The 19,790-nt window shown below is 35.8% G+C and overlaps 2 protein-coding genes across 2 annotated transcripts; both read right to left on the bottom strand.

Annotated features, from left to right (window-relative positions):
- Positions 1 to 465: 465 nt before the first annotated feature.
- On the bottom strand, positions 466 to 2,234 carry LOC137385871 (zinc finger BED domain-containing protein 5-like). Its single transcript, XM_068072454.1, has 2 exons — positions 1,470 to 2,234; positions 466 to 1,017 (listed from the first exon to the last, which is right to left on the bottom strand). The coding sequence occupies exons 1-2, from the start codon at positions 2,232 to 2,234 to the stop codon at positions 466 to 468; spliced, it is 1,317 nt and encodes a 438-aa protein (XP_067928555.1).
- A 12,272-nt stretch (positions 2,235 to 14,506) lies between these two features.
- Positions 14,507 to 16,252, bottom strand: LOC137385862 (putative leucine-rich repeat-containing protein DDB_G0290503). The gene is made up of 2 exons (XM_068072442.1): positions 16,205 to 16,252; positions 14,507 to 15,382 (listed from the first exon to the last, which is right to left on the bottom strand). The coding sequence occupies exons 1-2, from the start codon at positions 16,250 to 16,252 to the stop codon at positions 14,507 to 14,509; spliced, it is 924 nt and encodes a 307-aa protein (XP_067928543.1).
- Between the last annotated feature and the right edge of the window lie 3,538 nt (positions 16,253 to 19,790).

The following is a 19,790-nucleotide window of genomic DNA, read 5'->3' as shown; positions in this document are numbered from 1 at the left end:
GGTGCCCAAATACTTTTGCTGGAGGGCCAAACAGGTAACCAGGCCTTATCAGGAGGGCCAGGCATGAATACAGCTGTATATATGTAAACATATGTGTATTTTAAGTAGTGTGTAAGTAAACATATATACATGAACATAAACATGAAAGTAACAAGGCGTAACATAATAACATATCTAGGTTTATTCTCAACAAAATCTACAGTGCAGAAGAAATATCTGTAATGTTAATGAGACACATGGAAGCAAGTTTGCTTTGCAGCTATTGTTGCAGTATCTGGTTTATCTTTGGTTACTGCTACGGCTAAGAGCTGTTGAGTATGTTCCTCTGTCAGTACACTACGATACCTACTTTTTATAAATGTCAGCTTAGAAAACATTGATTCACACAAGTAGGTTGTAACAAAGAAAGTAAGTAAGTGCACTGCCATATTGCATAGGATACTTCTCCTGTACAGCAAGTTGCGTTCAGAACCCTACCATAGCTTGATCAGCAAATTGAGCTTTAGCCAGTATATCTGCCTTTAAATCACACAGCTCTAATTCTGCCACACCTCTCTGAACATGAGGAAAGTTATCAACTTGGGCTTTCCAAAGCTGATGTGCCTGAAATGGGCACTCAACCAGCTCAATAATGCCATTGATACTATCAAAGGCAGCAAAGCGACACTCCATCTCTGAAGAAACATCAATGAGAAAAGCGCGTGCTGTTGTAAGGTCCTCGACATCATCACGACCATTCACAAATTCCCTGATGATTGGAAAGTGGTTCATATCACTGTTTATGTCCTCGTGAAAGCAGTGGAGTTTGTCTTTAAAATATGTTACTGCCTGCCAGGCTTCTACCACATTACGACTTTCGTCCTGCAACTTCAAATTTAGGTCATTCAGATGAGCCAAAATGTCTGTCAGAAAAGCCAGATATGGTAAAAGGTTTTTTACCATATCTCTCAGTGAATGCTCCGATCTGAGAATCTCTAAAAATCCTTCTGCTGCATCTCCTCCAATCTCACTAAGAAACTGCTCAATATGCAATCTTACAGATCATACTCTTTGCAAAGCTCTACCCTTACTCAGCCATCTGCAAAAGTACATTAAAGTACATTGTATATTAAAAATAATTGACAATATTCACAACTTTGCTGTGCTTTTTTACCTCATCATAATGTAATGAAAATAAGTATGTCAAATATAATTCAAAGATAGCAATATGGTACTAACCTGACATTGTTGTGTACTAACAATTCATCATACTGAGAATCAGACTCCTGTAGAAATTTTCTAAGCTGGCGGTGTCGTAGAGATAATTTTGATCTGAGAAAGTTTATTAGTTTCATTATGTCCAGCCTAAGACTTCCATGTTCATCTTTTATTTGTGCACAGAGAATGCTTTTGTGTATGATACAATAAAATGCAATCATCTGAGGATTGTTATCTTTCAGGCGATTCACAAAACCAGAATATACACCCACCATAGCTGGGCAGCCATCTGTTGCTACAAAAATTATCTTATGCATTGACACTTTAGGGGGGCTCATGTAAGCCTTGAATGCCAGATATATATTTTCTCCAGTCGTACGTTCTGTCAGTGGAATAACTGCTGCAAGGTCCTCACTAAACTTGTTGTTGAGATAATACCGAACAAACACACTCAGCTGAGCAACATCGTTTATGTCAGTACTCTCATCTACTGCAACTGAAAATGATTTACACCTGTTCATGTTATATATGACACCTTCAGTCAAATGATTGGCAATAGCTTCTATCCATCGGGCACACGTAGTATTCCTAGATAGCGGTACTGACCGAACCGCTTGCTGAATATCTAGCTTTTCAGGGTAGAGCGCTTGAACGGCTGAAACCATGCATTCTTTGAACAAATTGCCGTTGCTGTATGGAACCATTGCTTTGGCAATTTTATAACAAACCTCATAACCAGCAGTAGCTGCTTTTTGTTGCAAGCTTGTAGCTCCCCTCATCATAGCCATTTGTCCATTAGCCTGCCTTGTTAATCTATCAAGCTTTTCCTGCCTCCTAGCTGTCCCTGGAGGAAATCTTCCGTCATAGTCAGGATGGTTTTGAGCGTAATGCCTTTTGATATTTGCTACCTTGTTTATAGCAACTGCTTCATTGCATATCAAACATGTAAGTTTCCCTTTTACTTCATAAAAAAAGAATTGTGTAGTCCAGTTTGGATTAAAATGTCGGTTTTCTCTGTCTACCAATATCTGATCCATGATTGCTTACGAATTATTTTTTTAAGTCATTAGTCATACAATCAAGCAATTTATGCTGAGAAATCTCCCACGCTAACGCAAAACTAAATTCTAGTATGGTCGAGAATGCTGGTCAGGTGATTTCAGATAACTACCGGAACTTTTGAACTATTAGCAGCTACTTTTTTCTGATGTTTTGAGCCAAGGGCTGATTTAGAGGCTGCGGCTATTCTGCAGTTTTTTCTTTCACCGCTAGGGCGCATTAACCGGAATCTGCGGTTAGTGCACTTCTAGCGGTGAAATAAAAAATGAAAAAATGCCTACTGCAGGACTGTTCCGTTAGCCACTGGGTTAAAATGCGTCAATTAATACGAAGCAGTGCCAAATGGCACTGTTCCTGCAAAGTTGCTGCCGTGTTAAAAGCACTGTCATGAGTTCTGCGGCATATAAAAAAGGTGCGGCCTATGTAGTGTTTTATTACCTTTTTTGAAAATAAAGCAGATGCGGCCTATATAAAGGTGCGGTTGATAGTCCGAAAAGTACGGTAATAATTACTACTGATAAATTGACAATAATGCATTGCCAAACAAACTCTTTAAAATTTGCAAAACATTAAAAAAAATTATAACAGCTGGGGGGCCTGATCAGAACAGCTGGAGGGCCTGATCAGGCCCACGAGCCTCCATTTGGGCACCTGGGCCCTACAGCCTTAGGTAGATGTAATCTCTTTGGAAGGACTATAGCATTACCCTATAGCCATAGGTACATGTAGTCTCTTTGGAAGGACTTCAACATTACCCTATAGACTTAGGCACATGGAGTCTCTTTGGAAGGACTATAACATTACCCTATAGAGTAGGATGCATCCTTGCTGATGCAAATGTGGCAATAATCGAAGCTTTAAGTGGGTGTGGATGAATAAGTCTATTATTAATATAGAAATAGACTTGGCTACCTGAGCTCAAATACATGTAACTCTATCTAACACTGAACTGGCCTATGAATAAATAGAAACAAATAAAATAGTTTATGGGAACTATTAAGATAATTTTTGCAAAAACCTAACAATTATTCAAGTTGGGTTTCTTCATTGAATCAGATAACTACGGTGTGGAATATCTCTTTTCAATTTTTTATAGCATAACTACAATTCTTTACTTATAGATAAGGCAATACAGAAGACCCCCCTCTCGTCATACGACATTAATTTCTTCTGGTATTGTAATTGTAAGGTGAAAATGCCGTATAGAGGGGTAAAGGAATTGATAATAATTACCTAATGCGAACACCCACGGTAAAACAACATTAAAATTTTATATACGCACTGTACGTATTAAAAATTAGTAACAAAATAGTTATATAATTATATAGTTATATATAATGAATTAAAGTTTATAGTAAATATTATATTAAACACTAAAATGCATCATAAATTCGATATCGTTTTACTCACGCAAGATCAAGCCTTTACAAAACACGAAGAATGCTGAACTGAGAGAGAGCGAGCATCGTGTCTCTTTCAGGCATTGTGGGAGGGATTTTGGTAAATAGCACATTGGCATCCTCATGACTCTGACGTATGCAGCACACAGACCGCCAAATTTGAATTTTGAGAGTGATTTTGGTTGATGTTGTATGGCGAGGAAAATGCCATTACAAGGAGCCGAAAAAAACTTTGTGTTCCACATCATAAGGCGAAAAAACCGTTAGACAGGGATGCTGTAACTTGTGGAGTCAGCTGTAGTTATTTAAATTGTCTATCAACAGCTTTTGTTTTATCAGACACACACAGACTGAGCCATGCCCAGACATTGAAACTCGAGTGCTGTGCTTTACATCAAACAGCCTATATTTTCTTGCACACAAACTCCTAGGCTACAATACGCATATGTATATATATAAATCTTAATGTTTGTCTGTCTGTCCATCCGTCTGTCCACTTACAATGATAAGGTTTCAGGATTTTCTAATCTGCTGCAAACCAGTTTTGAATTCAGCACCTCCAGTTCTGCAGACAAATATTTATCCAATACACTATGCTGTCCAACTGGATATATTATGGACAAAATTGGGCCCATACTTCGTACACATGCCAATCTTTCATGGCTTCACATTAAACACTGCAGTTAACGTAATACATAAAGCCATACCAGAAGTTCGCAAATTCGATTTGAATTTTACGTATTTTACATATTTACATATCTTGCGGCACTTGCAAGAAGAAAAACTACAAGCGTATAGCGTTATATCTAGTATATATACAACTTTTATGAGATTCTAGTTCGTCGTGATAGATCGTCAGATGTGTCGACAAAACAGAAAATAGGTAGCTGCGCAATCGTTCATAAATACTTGGAGGCAATTAAAAAAAATGGTCGATTGCTGTGTTACAGTGCACTTTTTACAGTACCGTCCCACCAATCTGAATGTCACGAGTTGGAGTATTGTCAAAAGTTCTCTTTTATTCTAACCTTGACCCCTGAATACAGATATGATACAGACTAGTCCCGCTTTTTTATTGGGAAAATATTTTGTCGTTTTGCTTTATTATAGACGTCTAAAATGTTTGTTGTTATTTTTACTTTGCAGATTAGACTTTGCTGTTTAGAAGAAATAAGCAACTCGTTGTAAATGAGCGTCGAAGATGCGCGCTCCACATCGACTTACGTAAAATTACCGCAATATTGGTCTATAAAACCTGTAAGATTGATCAGAAAAAGGAAAAAAGTTGTCTATGCAAACCAATAATACTGCAGTTACAGTAAAGCCCACAAACTAAAAAAGTTGTCAAGTTTTCCCTTTTTGCATGGCCAAAGGGGTGAGTTTGGAAAGATCTTAGAATGGAATTTACGAGCATTTTACTGCTGTTATAATGTAAAACTCCTATAACGTAAACATTCCTGGAACGGATTATTTACATTGTAAAAGAGCCTACTGTACATGAGAGAGTAAAACATGGTTATACCTACAATAGGGTACAATATAATATTAATAGCAGTAATAATAACAAACAAAAATTATATTACAACACTCTGGCGGGAAATTCATACGCATGCGTCGCAAGCCGCCTCTTTCGCAAGAGCCACCTATCGGTCAAAGTTGTCATTGTTTGGACAGACTTGGTCACATCGGACAACCATCCAAACCCCAAACATTGTCAAAACAATTAAACATTTAGGAAGTGAAGTCGGAAGAGGCTGAGGAGTTGACAGTAATAGCTAATACACCTACGGAACTTCCGAGTCCACTCACTATTATGAAATCTCTCCTTTTTGTATATCTGGTTATTGATTTACAGTTTGTAGAAATTCAAAAAACTGCAAAACCTCTCTATAGTTGACTAAATTTACACAATGAAAGTAGTGCGGGCTATTAGTCATGCCAGAGATGTCATTTAGTGATTATTTTATACTCTGATGGCGTGTCTTCATCAGTATTGAATAACTACCAGTAAAAATATGTTCTTGGAAACCGTATAAATATATGATCTGGTTTGCATTTTGATTCCATAACTGTAGGCTATGTCTTGAGTTCTTTGGTGCTGTAAATAATTCCTATATTTTGACACAAGTTATAGTAAGCCTGGATTGATGCACTGTATCTGCTTTCCCATCTGATAAAGATTGACTTCATCAAATGTCAGATGAGAAAATTATTAGTGTAGTAGAATTCTCCGTAGTGACTGCCTATACAAATAGACATCTAGTAATTTGTGACCCATAACTCTATCTACATGGCTACGCATATGTTGTCTGTCTACGTCTGGTGATCACATTTTTTGGACATTTTTTCAAAAGTTTTTGCTAGATAGCAAAAGGACATTTTTTCGAATGCAACAGCTTTTAGGAGAGAAGGAAAAGTGTTCTGGTCTTTTTTTATGAATTGTCAGGTTTTTTCTGTGCTCCACCAAAAGTTCCTTATTCAACTTACGAGCTCATTAAAACCTTCAAGGTTTCTGGTAAGTTGCACAATGAGGATTTTTTGCCAAAGTATTTCAAATCTATTTTAGTTAAGTGATTAGACATAGATTCGCAATGAGTTCTTTTATAACTGTCAATACCCTGACAGTCCGATGTGCTATGAGAGATCATCAGATGTGTCGATAAAGCACTGAGAATAAGTATGTGCACAATAATGCTTATATTACGGAAGTTAAACGACTAGCGCAGGTATTAGGGTGCCCGGCTGTTAAGCCGTATGTCGTGAGTTTGAATGCTACGGTATATGATACACTCTTTCTTCAAACCGTCATCTGTGGTTACACGTGGCCGAACACGCCTCTCAAAAAACGATGGATACCATCGTTTTTTTACGTCATCAAGCCGTTTGCACATGCACTCGTTCACGAAAAAGCCGCCATATTTGTAGAAAACGAACGTTTTTCTTTTATTTAATAGTACTTTTTGGTGTTGCTTTGGTACTATAAAAAATTTGCAAACAAAAGCATCGTTTTCAAACATTTATTGCAAAGGTTTCGTGTTTTTAACGATAAAATTATCTATAAAGATGGCCGACAACGATACAATTACGTCACGAAAAAACGAAAGTATCCTTCTTTTTTTCGTAAAAATTGCAATAGCAATTTTTTTGATAAAAATTGCAATAGCCATTCAAGGTGAATCTTTAATAAAGTTTGGTAAATGACGTTATAAATAACTCGAAATACATTGCATTTATAGTTCATTAAACAAAGGTAACTTCTAGCTGTTTGATAATAGCGAAGAACTGACTGACAATTAATATGCAGGCAAAGTAAAAACTATAATTATTCTCCTACAATAATGAGCAGCATGTGATTGAACTTCAAACACCACATTTGTACTCACTCGTGTCTCCCCTCCCTTACAGGTAGAGAATCAGAAAGCACCGTATAAACTGCAACCCAAGTGCTTCGTAAATAGTTAACATTTTTATGTTATAACTGACAAAAATGGTTGTATTGGATTCGTCAGTAAGTCAGTGTCTAATCAATAGAGTATTTACGGTGTTATAAAAGCAGCAAGTAGAGGATAACTTCTAAGTCCAGGGATACATTGTAGATACACAATTGTGTATCTCTATTTAAGGCCTACATATTTTATATGTTTTTTTGAAGGGTACGTGTAGAAAATCAGAAAGCCTCTCAAAATTACTTGACCAGTTGACCTGGTCAATACACAACTCATGCTGGTATTATAAAGATATTGCAACTTGAGATGAAGAGTTTTTGGTGAAATAGGCAAGATTTATAGCTGTAAGTTGACCACTATCAATCAGAGAAAAGAACTCTCCTAGTACATAGTCACAACTGAATTTCTACCTTACTTCACTTTATCACTTATTATAAACCATGCTTCATCTTGTTCAACATTACTGACTCATACCACATGCTTATTTCGCCAAAGTGTCCGCTGAGAGTTATGTATGATTTCATCTTATGTTTTACACTTTCAGTCAGCTAGAATATATTGCGGTGAAAGATCATCGAGGTCAAGGCCGGCTGCCTAGCCAACCTCGGAACCCGACGTCATGGCCAAGCTGAGCCCCGGCTTGGCAGAAGACATAACCGCCGGAGAGGCTTCCGGTTGGCTAACGGTCGACTGCCGAGTCTAACATGCTACCAATCGAGGATGAAGAATATCAAATGAGTGCCTGCAGCGACGATGAGCAGAGATCCCTGGCAGTCCCTGGCATGCTGTTCGTTGCATGAGCGCACTTGGAATTGATTGTATGCTTATATACATATTCAGATATATTTTTTATTGCCTTGCACTCAGTGGTCTTGATTGTTGTGGAGCAGTAAAGGGAACTTGGCAGTTTCCCTTACAGTGTGTTCAACAGTTTCACACTCTTTAAAAGAATTTTTATACCTGCTTCTAGTCTATCCTTGGCCTTCACACGAAGAATTCTACTTTCTCCTAAACTTCTTCACTAATTGTTGGCATATTTAAGAGTCTAAAATGTTTTGCCTACTAGTGTAAAAATTGGTTTGTGGCCTCCAATTTTAAAATACCACCATTGCTCTTTGCGGGCAAGCATGCATTCTCTAAATGTTTATCCGCGCTGAATAGTGTCACCTAATAGATGATGAAGTTCAAACTCTTGCTGTACAGTTTTTCTGAAACATACAATTTTAGCTATAGTTCTGTTATTTTATAGTTATTTTAGTTCTGTCATGAGAATGAGAAATTGGCTTCTCCACAAAAGTTTACAGGAACAAAAGTTGCTACGAACCACCCTTGTGTCGATGGCAGACATCTCGGCTTATTTCCACTAAATTCTCTTTTTTTAAAGTTGTTTTAGAATACTATTTATTTTTGAGATGATGATAGATTGTGCTTGGTTATTGCATCATTCTACGCACTTTCGTAATTCCTCAGATATTTTCCTGTTGGTAACCAATCCCACAATGAGATATAATATGGTTTGCTGTCAAAATATTTCGCTTTATTTCATTTAACATATTCAACCTATCTAACAGCGAACCTAAAATATACACATAGAATCTAATGGAGCTTTTTGCAAGGTGTCTTTTTTATGAATTCATTTGGGAGCTTTAGAGCCATAGAGAAATAATGCAGTAATATTTATTAAGCAGGAAAATGGAAATGGTATTAGATTTTATGGGATTTTATAACCTTGCAATATCTACAGACTTACAGCAAAATGTCTGTATGCACTCTAAATATTTACAAACAATCAATTATTAATCTATATGTAAACCACTTACCTGCTTACCTGCGCTCAGAATCGACCAATGAGACATGAGAAATGCTAAAGAGCTCTGAACAGAAGACGGCATGTTAGATCTATTGCTGGTACGATCAGAAGGATGTATAACTGCTTCTATTGATCTTGATATAAAACATTCCATAACACACTTTGAAAGTGAATATCTACCTGTTTATTTTTAGACTAATCAAAATTGACGAGTAAGCAATTGGCAGCCAGCTAAAAGCTGTTTTAATGAGTACATTTTGTGCAGTTGCTACAAACAGACCGTTGATAACCATAAACATGTCGGTCTTGTGCATTTAGAAAGCACTTGTTATTGGCTGGCACGACACTTGTTCTGATTAGCAAAAGAGCTAATTAATTCCTCTGTTAGTCTGGGCAATTGTATCCTTTAAAGGGTCACTAACTCATGTCTTTTTCTTCTAGGCCTTTTAACAGCTATGAAATTTTGTTAATTTCACTCGAGAAACATCCTAGCAGCCAGATCACATAAAACAACAAATAGAATCTGAAATGATTGGCAAATATCTATACTTTCTAATAAAATTTTAAATTTTGCTGTAAGTGACCCTTTGAATATAAGCGAAACTTCTAGTTCAGTAGTTTTCATACTCAAAACTTTGTCAAAGTGTATCTATCCACTATCATCTATAAAAATAACAACATATTTAAATATATATTTATTATTATTAAAAATTATCATTAAAAGTTTTTAATTTATAATAAAACTTTTTATTATAAATTAAAATATATATTTAATTTATTGAAAATGTATTTTAATAATTTCCATTTTTTCATTGTGTGGATACCTGTTAGTCTGAGTAAATACTATGTGTTTCCACATTTTTCACGATTTTTATTACCTCCCACTGCCCTTTTAAAAAGGCAGGGGGGTTTCTGTTTTATTTCAGACCAGTAGTAGTGGATTCTACCAAATCAAACTCACACTCTACAACAATCATTTTAGAGAAGAATATGGTAAGATGTCTTTTTCCTCTTTCCTAACTTTGGGCAAGCTATAAATAAACATCATTTCCAACATGGAACGCTGATATTGTTTATATTCTGTACTATATTGTTGTTTGTGCTGTTATTTATATAAAACAAAGAATATATTTTAAAAACATTTATGCTTTTTTTTAATGTTACATTTTTTGCCCGTTTTTATGAAAACTCCACATGCATACGCTTCGTTCTTTCCGGTAAATTGCCAAAACTATTTGGTTTCAATCCGTGTCTGGCGCCTGAAAACCTTAAACACCTACGGTCTATCTGATTGAAAATGAAATAAAGGCATCGCTGACTTACTGCTAGGGAGCAGCCGTGGTTCAGGGACTAGGGTGCTGACTATGAACAGCAGGTTCAGTCATACAAGAACTATTGGTGGTTTTAGGAAGGGCATTCGACCACAATTCTTCCTGTGCTAGCTACATCAGTCCCAAGTCTTTCGACCCCACCCCTTCCACTCAAAAAAGAGCCAGCTTGCTTTCTCAGTGGTACCAGACTACAGTAGAAGCTCCTACAATGTAAATAATCTGTTCCGTAACGTTTATTTTATAGACATTTTATGTTATAGATATTTTACCATATATAGAGACTTTACGCTATACAGCCAGTAAAATACATATAAATTGCCTAATCCATTTTAAAATATTTCCAAACTCACCCCCTCTAGCTCTTCAGAAAAGAACAAATTAGACTTATACCTTGTTGATTTAATTACTGTACAGTAACTGTAGTATTATTGTATCGACAGACTTTCTCCTTTTTTTCTTACCACTTTCACTCGGTTTATGATTCATGACTACAGTAGTTTTACAGTAAATTAAAACTATCGCTTTCTCTCTTGCCACACTTGAGAGATGAAAATGGAATATAGGATTATCTCTATATTTACCAGTACCCTAGCAGTCTATAAGAGTATCTCTATATTTACCAGTACCCTAGCAGTCTATAAGAGTATCTCTATATTTACCAGTACCCTAGCAGTCTATAAGAGTATCTCTATATTTACCAGTACCCTAGCAGTCTATAAGAGTATCTCTATATTTACCAGTACCCTAGCAGTCTATAAGAGTATCTCTATATTTACCAGTACCCTAGCAGTCTATAAGAGTATCTCTATATTTACCAGTACCCTAGCAGTCTATAAGAGTATCTCTATATTTACCAGTACCCTAGCAGTCAATAGGATTATCTCTATATTTACCAGTACCCTGGCAGTCTATAGGATTATCTCTATATTTACCAGTACCCTGGCAGTCTATAGGATTATCTCTATATTTACCAGTACCCTGGCAGTCTATAGGATTATCTCTATATTTACCAGTACCCTAGCAGTCTATAAGAGTATCTCTATATTTACCAGTACCCTGGCAGTCTATAGGAGTATCTCTATATTTACCAGTACCCTAGCAGTCTAGCTTGCCATGAGAGATGGTCAGGTGTTTGGATAAAGCTCAGAGAATAAGTAGCTGCGATAATTATTCACAAATACTAAAGGCGATCAATTGGTGCAGAGGTTAGAGTGTCAGTATACTGAACTGAATGTCACAGGTTGGAGTCTTGTCAAAAGCTGTATTTTATCCTAACTTCGAACCTCGGTGACTGATGGATAAGCAGACAAACAAACACAGCTCTTATTATAGTGAAGATTTATTTTTGTTTTACTTTATTTTAGACATAAAAAATGTTTTTAATAATTTTTCTTATTCAGAGTAGACCTTGCTGTCTAGAAAAAATATTAAAGTTCATGTAAATTGACATTGAAGGTGTGCGCTCCCCTTGAGGCTAACTATGGGACTCTCATTATTCAATTCGAATCTGAGAACAAGCATCGGCTTGACATTTTACCTTATATATCAAGTTTTTATGTTGTACGAAGCAAAAACTTTACATAAATTTTTTACATTATGTGGAATCTACAGCAGGTATAGGAGGTTTATGATATAATATTGTCTATCGAATGATCTATCTGTGAGTTTTACCAATCAGGTGTCATATCTTATTTTTTACTCCGTAACATTTGTAGATTTTGCCCAACACCTATTATAGGTACATCGAGCTTTAACATCTACCTCTAATGTCAGTGTTTATTAGTGTCAACAATCCAATTTTTGAGATGCTCTACTAACTGAGACCATAGACTCACAGTGCCGTAAATTAGAACTCTTGTATTTAATAAGATACGTAACTCTTTCTTATCTCACTGTTTCAAATATCTACTATTATATTTAGAGATTCGGTGGTTACATTAGAGTATATTTAATTTATAATATTACAAGAAATACGATATATATTATTTAGCTAGGGGAGATAAATACAAATTAGAATGCTGGCTCAAGTATGTACTACAGCCAAGTCTTAACTAAGAGAATAATTATGTTTCTGCTGTTTAGTTTGTGTCAAAACATCAAACTGGCTCTGAGCTAGTTGCCTTATTATGTACTAGATAACATCTTTCAAGTGTTTGAGATTAGTTATTAGATGTTGTCACCTCATAATTCTACTTCACCGCTTTAATATTTTATTATTTAATTTTATATACTTATTTATATAACCATAGTATGCTGTACTTACTATAGTTGCAGGACATGCTTTTGCCCAATCACCAGATCTCTGACTGAGCAACTAATTATGACAACTTAATAAAACCGCTAATCAACCTGAAACAATACATTTCAATGATTTATTTTAGGAGTTGCGTTTGATGTGCCTTCGCTCAGTTTTTTCATCGCGATAATGCACCATCATTTTACACAAATTCAGTTTCTCGAAAGTGATTATGAATGAAAATTGCATACAGTTGTCAACAAAAGTGCCTTATAAACTGAAGAACAGAAACGTCTACAACTTTCTGTCGCAACGAATCACTAGTTATGTGCCTTTTCAGGCTGTAAACTAGGTAGCAACTTCTTGTAGGTAGCAACTACCTACAAGAACACTCAAAAAACAATTTTGGCTTCCATGACATACGATGCTCAAATCAATCTTGTTGACCCTCAATGCTTCTATAGCAACAGGAATAAATAGTGCAGATAGAAAAGTGCATCCTTTTGTAACATAAATATTTCATCACCGTATAAAATTGCTAAGTTTGCAAGTTATAAGGTGGTGTATAATATATATAAATGATATACAGTATAAACTTGCACACTTGTAAGTTTGCTATATGAACCTAAACTAAACTAAGTGAAAACTAAATGAACTTGAAAAGCCCAAAATGGAGGAAAAGATAACGCCTGAGTGTCTGAAGTATAACAACTCAAACACAAACTAATTGAGCTTTTAATAACAGATATTGTACAAGATTTCACTTTAATTCATTTTTTTGGTAGAATTTCAGGAAATATTTGTTAATGTTTTTAGCAGGCAAAGCTGACCAGGAGAATACGCACACTAGTAAAACATTGATGAGAGAGTGATATGTAATTACTTTATGATCATCTGTTGGTTTTAAAGCTGAGGTAAGTGTCTAGAAACAGACTATTTAAAATCTATATTCATTCCAACAAGCCACGAGTTGATGATAGTATTAGTTACTTAGGCATACTTACATTACAATTGCTTAAGGTTACTTACATATGGCATGACCATGCACTCACTGATTGGTATTGCCATAGCGACCAGATCTTTGATGTCTATTGTACAACAGAAATACTTGTTATCTTCTTTTAATTTGTATATCTTCAAACTTAGCTACTCTGTAAGCATTGAAGTAAATAAACTAAAGGAGACAGAGACAAATAAATGAAATGCTATAATAAAATTTATTTGAACTCTCTAGCAATTGCGTTTCAGGTTATACTTCATTTCCAAAGGGTAGTGGAGGATGATATTTTATTTTAAAAGAGAAGTGGTGATTCTCCCAAACTCTTCAAATTCTCTCAAACTCCAACCCACTCTCCAAAAAGCTTTTCAGGGAAGAATATGGTGAGATGTCTTTTTTCCAGTTTATCATACGTTTGACACCAAGTGCCGTGAGCATGCTCTGCCTGCTACATTCTCTTCTATCACCCTTTTCCACCTCATTAGCAGTGTCTATCTACCCTCTGACCAATGCGTGGAAAATAATGCAGACAGCTAAATGTTTATCTTCTGCAGGCTAAGGAAAGAATATTTTATAACTTTTACTTACAGGTCCTTGAGCCTATAGTTGCACTATTTGGCAACTTTTTAAAATGCTGCTGTAAATCTAATAAAATTGTATAAACAATTTTAATGCTCAACTTGATTTGCTCGTTTTGAGAAGTTTTCATGGTATATCAAATGGTACAAGTCTCAACCAGTATTATACCTATATTAATACAAACGAATAAATCACACTTTGCCGTTGCGTGTCTGCGTGAGTACGAGCATGCTCTTGCTCGTGTGTGTTAATCTACATATACGCCATATGTTTCTATACTTTTTGGCCAATTTTGTCCAAACTTTATGCGCATGTGCTTCATGCCTTCTGCTAAATCAGTAAAAATACCGTATTTGGTTTCATAACTCCGCCTGGTTCCTAAGAAACAGCCCTTTAAACACTCATCTGATTAGAAACTCAAAAAACCCTCAATTGCCCTCAATCAACATATTCATGGATTGTCGTCGTGAAAGCAGGGTAGCAATTTTCTTTGAAAACCTACAGCATGCTGCAGGTTGTCTACAGAATGCTGTGGGTTATCTACAGAATGCTGTGGGTTATCTACAGAATGCTGTGGGTTATCTACAGAATGCTGCGGGTTATCTACAGAATGCTGTAGGTTATCTACAGAATGCTGTAGGTTATCTACAGCATGCTGTAGGTTATCTACAGAATCCTGTGGGTTATCTACAGAATGCTGTGAGTTACCTACAGAATGCTGTAGGTTATCTACAGAATGCTGTAGGTTATCTACAGCATGCTGTAGGTTATTTACAGAATGCTGTAGGTTATCTACAGAATGCTGTGGGTTATCTACAGAATGCTGCGAGTTATCTACAGAATGCTGTGGGTTATCTACAGAGTGCTGTGGGTTATCTACAGAATGCTGCGGGTTATCTACAGAATGCTGTGGGTTATCTACAGAGTGCTGTGGGTTATCTACAGCATGCTGTGGGTTATCTACAGAATGCTGTAGGTTATCTACAGAATGCTGTGGGTTATCTACAGAATGCTGTGGGTTATCTACAGAATGCTGTGGGTTATCTACAGAATGCTGTGGGTTATCTACAGAATGCTGCGGGTTATCTACAGAATGCTGTAGGTTATCTACAGAATGCTGTAGGTTATTTACAGAATGCTGCGGGTTATCTACAGCATGCTGTGGGTTATCTACAGAATGCTGTAGGTTATCTACAGAATGCTGTAGGTTATCTACAGAATGCTGCGGGTTATCTACAGAATGCTGTGGGTTATCTACAGAGTGCTGTGGGTTATCTACAGCATGCTGTAGGTTATCTACAGAATGCTGTGGGTTATCTACAGAATGCTGTGAGTTATTTGTTTGAAAATGAGCAAAATCTCAGGCAATGCCAAGCTTAATGCTAATACAAAATAAATCTTTAATTTAAATAAAAATAAGTCATAATAATAATTATAAATAAATCAAAATAATTTTACCTTCACCTTTGCTAAATAGTTTTATTTGTGATACGTCACATAGTTTGACATAAACTCATGATCGGTGGGCTTTAACAACCCCATGAAGCCTTAATGTAACAATATAATGGTTTAGCATAATCATGATCACTTAAAAAGGTTGGGTTGTTAGGACCACAGGCAATAGTTGTAAATGTAACTCCGCTGATTGGCCCAGAATTCAGCAGAGGTAGGACAAATCTCAAAGACAGTTTATAACAAAAGGGACTCACTAGATTTTTAGATGTGCCGACCAAAAGGTCAAGAAGTAGAGCTTGAGTTTAATTGGTTGTAAGATTTGAGTAGGATTTTCAGTCTGCTTTGTCTGAACATTATTTTTTAATTGATCGAGAGGTGATAATAGATATTTATGTCTCCATCTAGTCATACCATTGAGCCTTTAACAAAGAATTTTCATGCGTAGAACCATACTAGGATTAACACATCAATTTGTAAACACAGCTAAAGTTAGCTACAATAACTCTAACATTGAACACGAATCATGACTTTCGTGGAAATTGGTGTAAATGTTAAAGTTCATTAGCTATGATTCCAAGAGCACATTTTATGTAGAAGTTTTCTTTTTTGACATGTAGTTATCATGTCTAGCTCTATTGGGTACAATTGTAAGGCTTCATTAGTCCAGATAGCAGGCAATATCTGATAAGCATACCTGAATCAATGGTTCGTCTGCCACACACTGCACCTCAAGCATAGACATCGTCAAGAGTTCTTATCAATGATTAATGTTAAAATCTGTGCCAGCCCGTGAGTCTAAGACATGTACAGTGTAATTAATGTGATTTTATCGCTAGAGAACCCTAGGCTAGGCCAGGCACCCGCCATGAGTTATACAAAGAAACTAAATGAACTTTTCATAAATAAAATAGATATGAAGGCATAAAAAGCCAAAGGCGTAAGCTACAAGTTCATGCATATAATATAAAGGCAATGTTTACATGTCGCATATTCTATCTGCTTGATTTTTATAAGCAGCATCTATAGTAATCTGCTTGATTGAGTCTTTTGCAGATTAGAGGAGGCCATCTTGCTATTTTAAAGCTAACTTTAGGCAAAACTGTAAATAAACATATCCAACATGGAACTCTGATACGGTGTACATGTATATTCTGTACTATGTTGTTGTTTGTTTTGTTAATTATATGATAAAAAGAATATATTTTTGAAAAATTTATGCACTTTTTTATTGTTGTATTTTGTTGTTCTTCACATCTAGCTCAGGATGATGCCAATAATGAAAACTGTTGCTAACAGTGAGGGTTACTCTGAGGCAGCCCTGAACACATAACCATAGCAAGAGGCATGGTAGACCAGCGCTGGAGTCGCTTGCAAGCTCTTAATTTAACTTTTTAAATGTTATTTTAAAACAGTTTAAAACTACACAGATTTGCTTGTCACCATCCATGGCTATGAGGCAGCCCTCAAAGCTACACTCAGAAATCCATTTAGCCTTATTTCTAAGATTAGCCTTACATTGAAGAGAGGTATTAGGTTGCTTCTGCATACCCTCCCCTGTGTATTAACACATATCTTATAGAACTTGTGAACTTGTAAAGAGCAATGTCAAGGGCAATGTCAAGGACAAAGGTATATTATGCACAAAAGTAAAAATTTAACAATGTAGTGGTTTAGAATGAACATGAACAGTTTACAAGTGGTCTGGGCAAAGAGTTGAGAGAGAAACACAAAAAATCAGTTGGATTAGGACCATTTTGTAAGACCAAGCGTTCATAATGTGCAACTGCTGAAAGGTAGGGTTGTTAGGACCACAGGCAATAGTAGTAAATGTAACTCCGGTGATTGACCCAGAGAGCAGCAGAGGTAGGACAAATCTCAAGTTGTTTACACTAGTTTGAAACACTAAATAAAACATCGTTTTGTTCAGCGAGCTTGCAATTTGTAATATTAATGTCAGAACACTATTTTTTGTAACTTTGTCATATTTCCGTTGCATGATTTTCTTTATTAACAGCAAATAATCTAAATATTCCTTTTTTGTTCCTTTCTATTCGACTCTGGTCATGTCTACGCTAAGAGCAGAAATAGACAAACACAATATGAACAAAGACTATGATTCTACCGGATAGTTATTCAGAAATAGAGAAATTTAGGCTATCTTTAAAGGTTGACTTGCAACAAAATTCACGCTACAGTTATTTGGTATCAAAAGGTTTACCATGTCTCACTCTGCTGCGTTGTAGGTGCAAAATATGTGGAAATGTGATTACAAGGTTTTAAAAGCTCAAAACCGAACAGTTAATCGCAGCCATCACGAAAACGCCATAGGTTGGAATCCTTTTACTTCGATGACATACTCAACTCAACACTGTTATTGTTTTGACACATGATGTGATCATGTGAAATGAAAGGCCAATAAAAAGCTCAATATAAAACGTCTCGTAGCACTAGTTTATGACAAACACTTCGGGTTTTACCAGAAAGCCCTTATCAAATATAGATGCTCGCTACTTTACAGTTTCATATTAGCTCGATCTAATCATCTAGTCGTAATCTGATCATGTGACCCATACTTCTGGTCAAATGGCGCGAACAATTTCTGCAGCATTTTTCGACTATCACAGGTAACTAACAGGCTCGTCATGTTTATCAAAAGATGATATGCACTCGTTCGAGCTAAGGTTGAAAAATTCGACGAATCTTTGCGGTAGGTTTTGAGAGATCAGTGCTCAAAGTGACAGCATTACAATGATGATGAAATAGACGCGTAAGGGCAATAGACATGGTTTTATTGAATGCGGGAAGTATATTTGTGAAAATATTTCGATGAATGAGATTGCGTGAATGTGTAAACAGAAGCACATCTTGTTCAACTAAGCCCCATTTGAGCCCTTTTGGAGAGGGACCCAACCTATGGCGTTTTCGTGATGGCTGCGATTAACTGTTTTTGAGCTTTTAAGAGCTTGTAATCACATTTCCACATATTTTGTACCTACAACACATCTGAGTTAGACATGGTGAATCTTTTAATACCAAATAACTGTAATGTGAATTCTGTTGCAAATAAACTTTTAACAAGCAATGAAACTCAGATAGGGCTAGTTATATCAATATAATTGGGGTTAAGTTTTTTATTTATAGAGCTTTAAGTAAACGATGAATCATTTTAAAAGGGGGTTTAAATTCTCATTTATGCTCATTTACTCACTCTTGTAATAAAAATAAATAAATTGAAAGAAATATTTTTATAGACTATGATAGAAGGAATAACTTGCAGTAAAAAAATATTTTCATGTAGTTTGTGTCAGCCATCATGAGGCAGCACTATTTGGTGTATTATTTCACAACACTCTTATTTTACATAGAATATGTATATTATATTATAATATTATATATTATAATATAGTAGTAGTGTATATATAATGTAGTATAATTATAATATATAATATTATATTATACTACATTTATGTTTCTGCCACAGTTACTTTAGGCATTACTAAAGACTTATTACCCAGACTAGTGTACACAGTCTGAGTACAAAGGCTCTCTATTTTGGCGCTCTTCCAACTCACCCAGTTTTTAGCCCATCTGTTCCAGTAGCTCTCCTACCTTACTGTCTTGACTATATAGGTCAGGCGGATCGAGGAAATTAGCATCAGTTTCTAGTTATGCCATGGGCCAACTCATAACTGTTGAAGCCAGCACCCTCTGATGAACATATTGCAAGATTACAACGTCACCATGATAGGGTACGAGTGCAAATTGATTTGCGTCGCTTGTCTGCATCTAACAATGATTGAAATTTATCTGATTTCTAAGAAATACATTACCACCTTGTTGAGGAATTTGGTTGGTATGGAGATGAAAAGTAGATATTACTATGATTAGAGAGGATGAGCAAAAAAACAAACAATCATTGGTTAACCAAAATGATATACAGTTAATTTATTATAATAACAATAACAGATATTTACAGTTTCCACAAGATTACGCTCGCTTCATCTACCTTTTAACTCCTTTGGTTCTTCATCTAGTTGAGATCTAAAGGCCGGTTTATCTTGATAGTCAGACACATAAAGATAAATGTACAGACAGAAATGTTGGACTTGGTCAAATGCTTCTGTCTGAATCATATATCTAACTATCAATATGAACCATCACAGTAGAGTCTTCTATAACGTAAGCCTTTTGCATAAATTATACTGAATGCAAAGCTTTTATGTGAAGTTTTGCACCATATTACGTAAGAAATTATTACGTAAGAATCATATTGTGTTAGA

This window comes from Watersipora subatra, chromosome 1 (assembly GCF_963576615.1).
Source record: "Watersipora subatra chromosome 1, tzWatSuba1.1, whole genome shotgun sequence".
NCBI classification, from domain to species: domain Eukaryota; kingdom Metazoa; phylum Bryozoa; class Gymnolaemata; order Cheilostomatida; family Watersiporidae; genus Watersipora; species Watersipora subatra.
This window is presented reverse-complemented; position numbering and strand designations above follow the sequence as displayed.

Bases quoted from the DNA above. Each gene is read 5' to 3' on its own strand.
- LOC137385871 (XM_068072454.1), bottom strand. From the start codon at position 2,234: ATGGATCAGATATTGGTAGACAGAGAAAACCGACATTTTAATCCAAAC. The intron at 1,018-1,469 runs GTGGGTGTATAT...CATATTGAGCAG, and splicing joins CAGATGGCTGCCCAGCTATG to TTTCTTAGTGAGATTGGAGG.
- LOC137385862 (XM_068072442.1), bottom strand. From the start codon at position 16,252: ATGTCTATGCTTGAGGTGCAGTGTGTGGCAGACGAACCATTGATTCAG. The intron at 15,383-16,204 runs GTATGCTTATCA...AATAACTCACAG, and splicing joins CAGACGAACCATTGATTCAG to CATTCTGTAGATAACCCACA.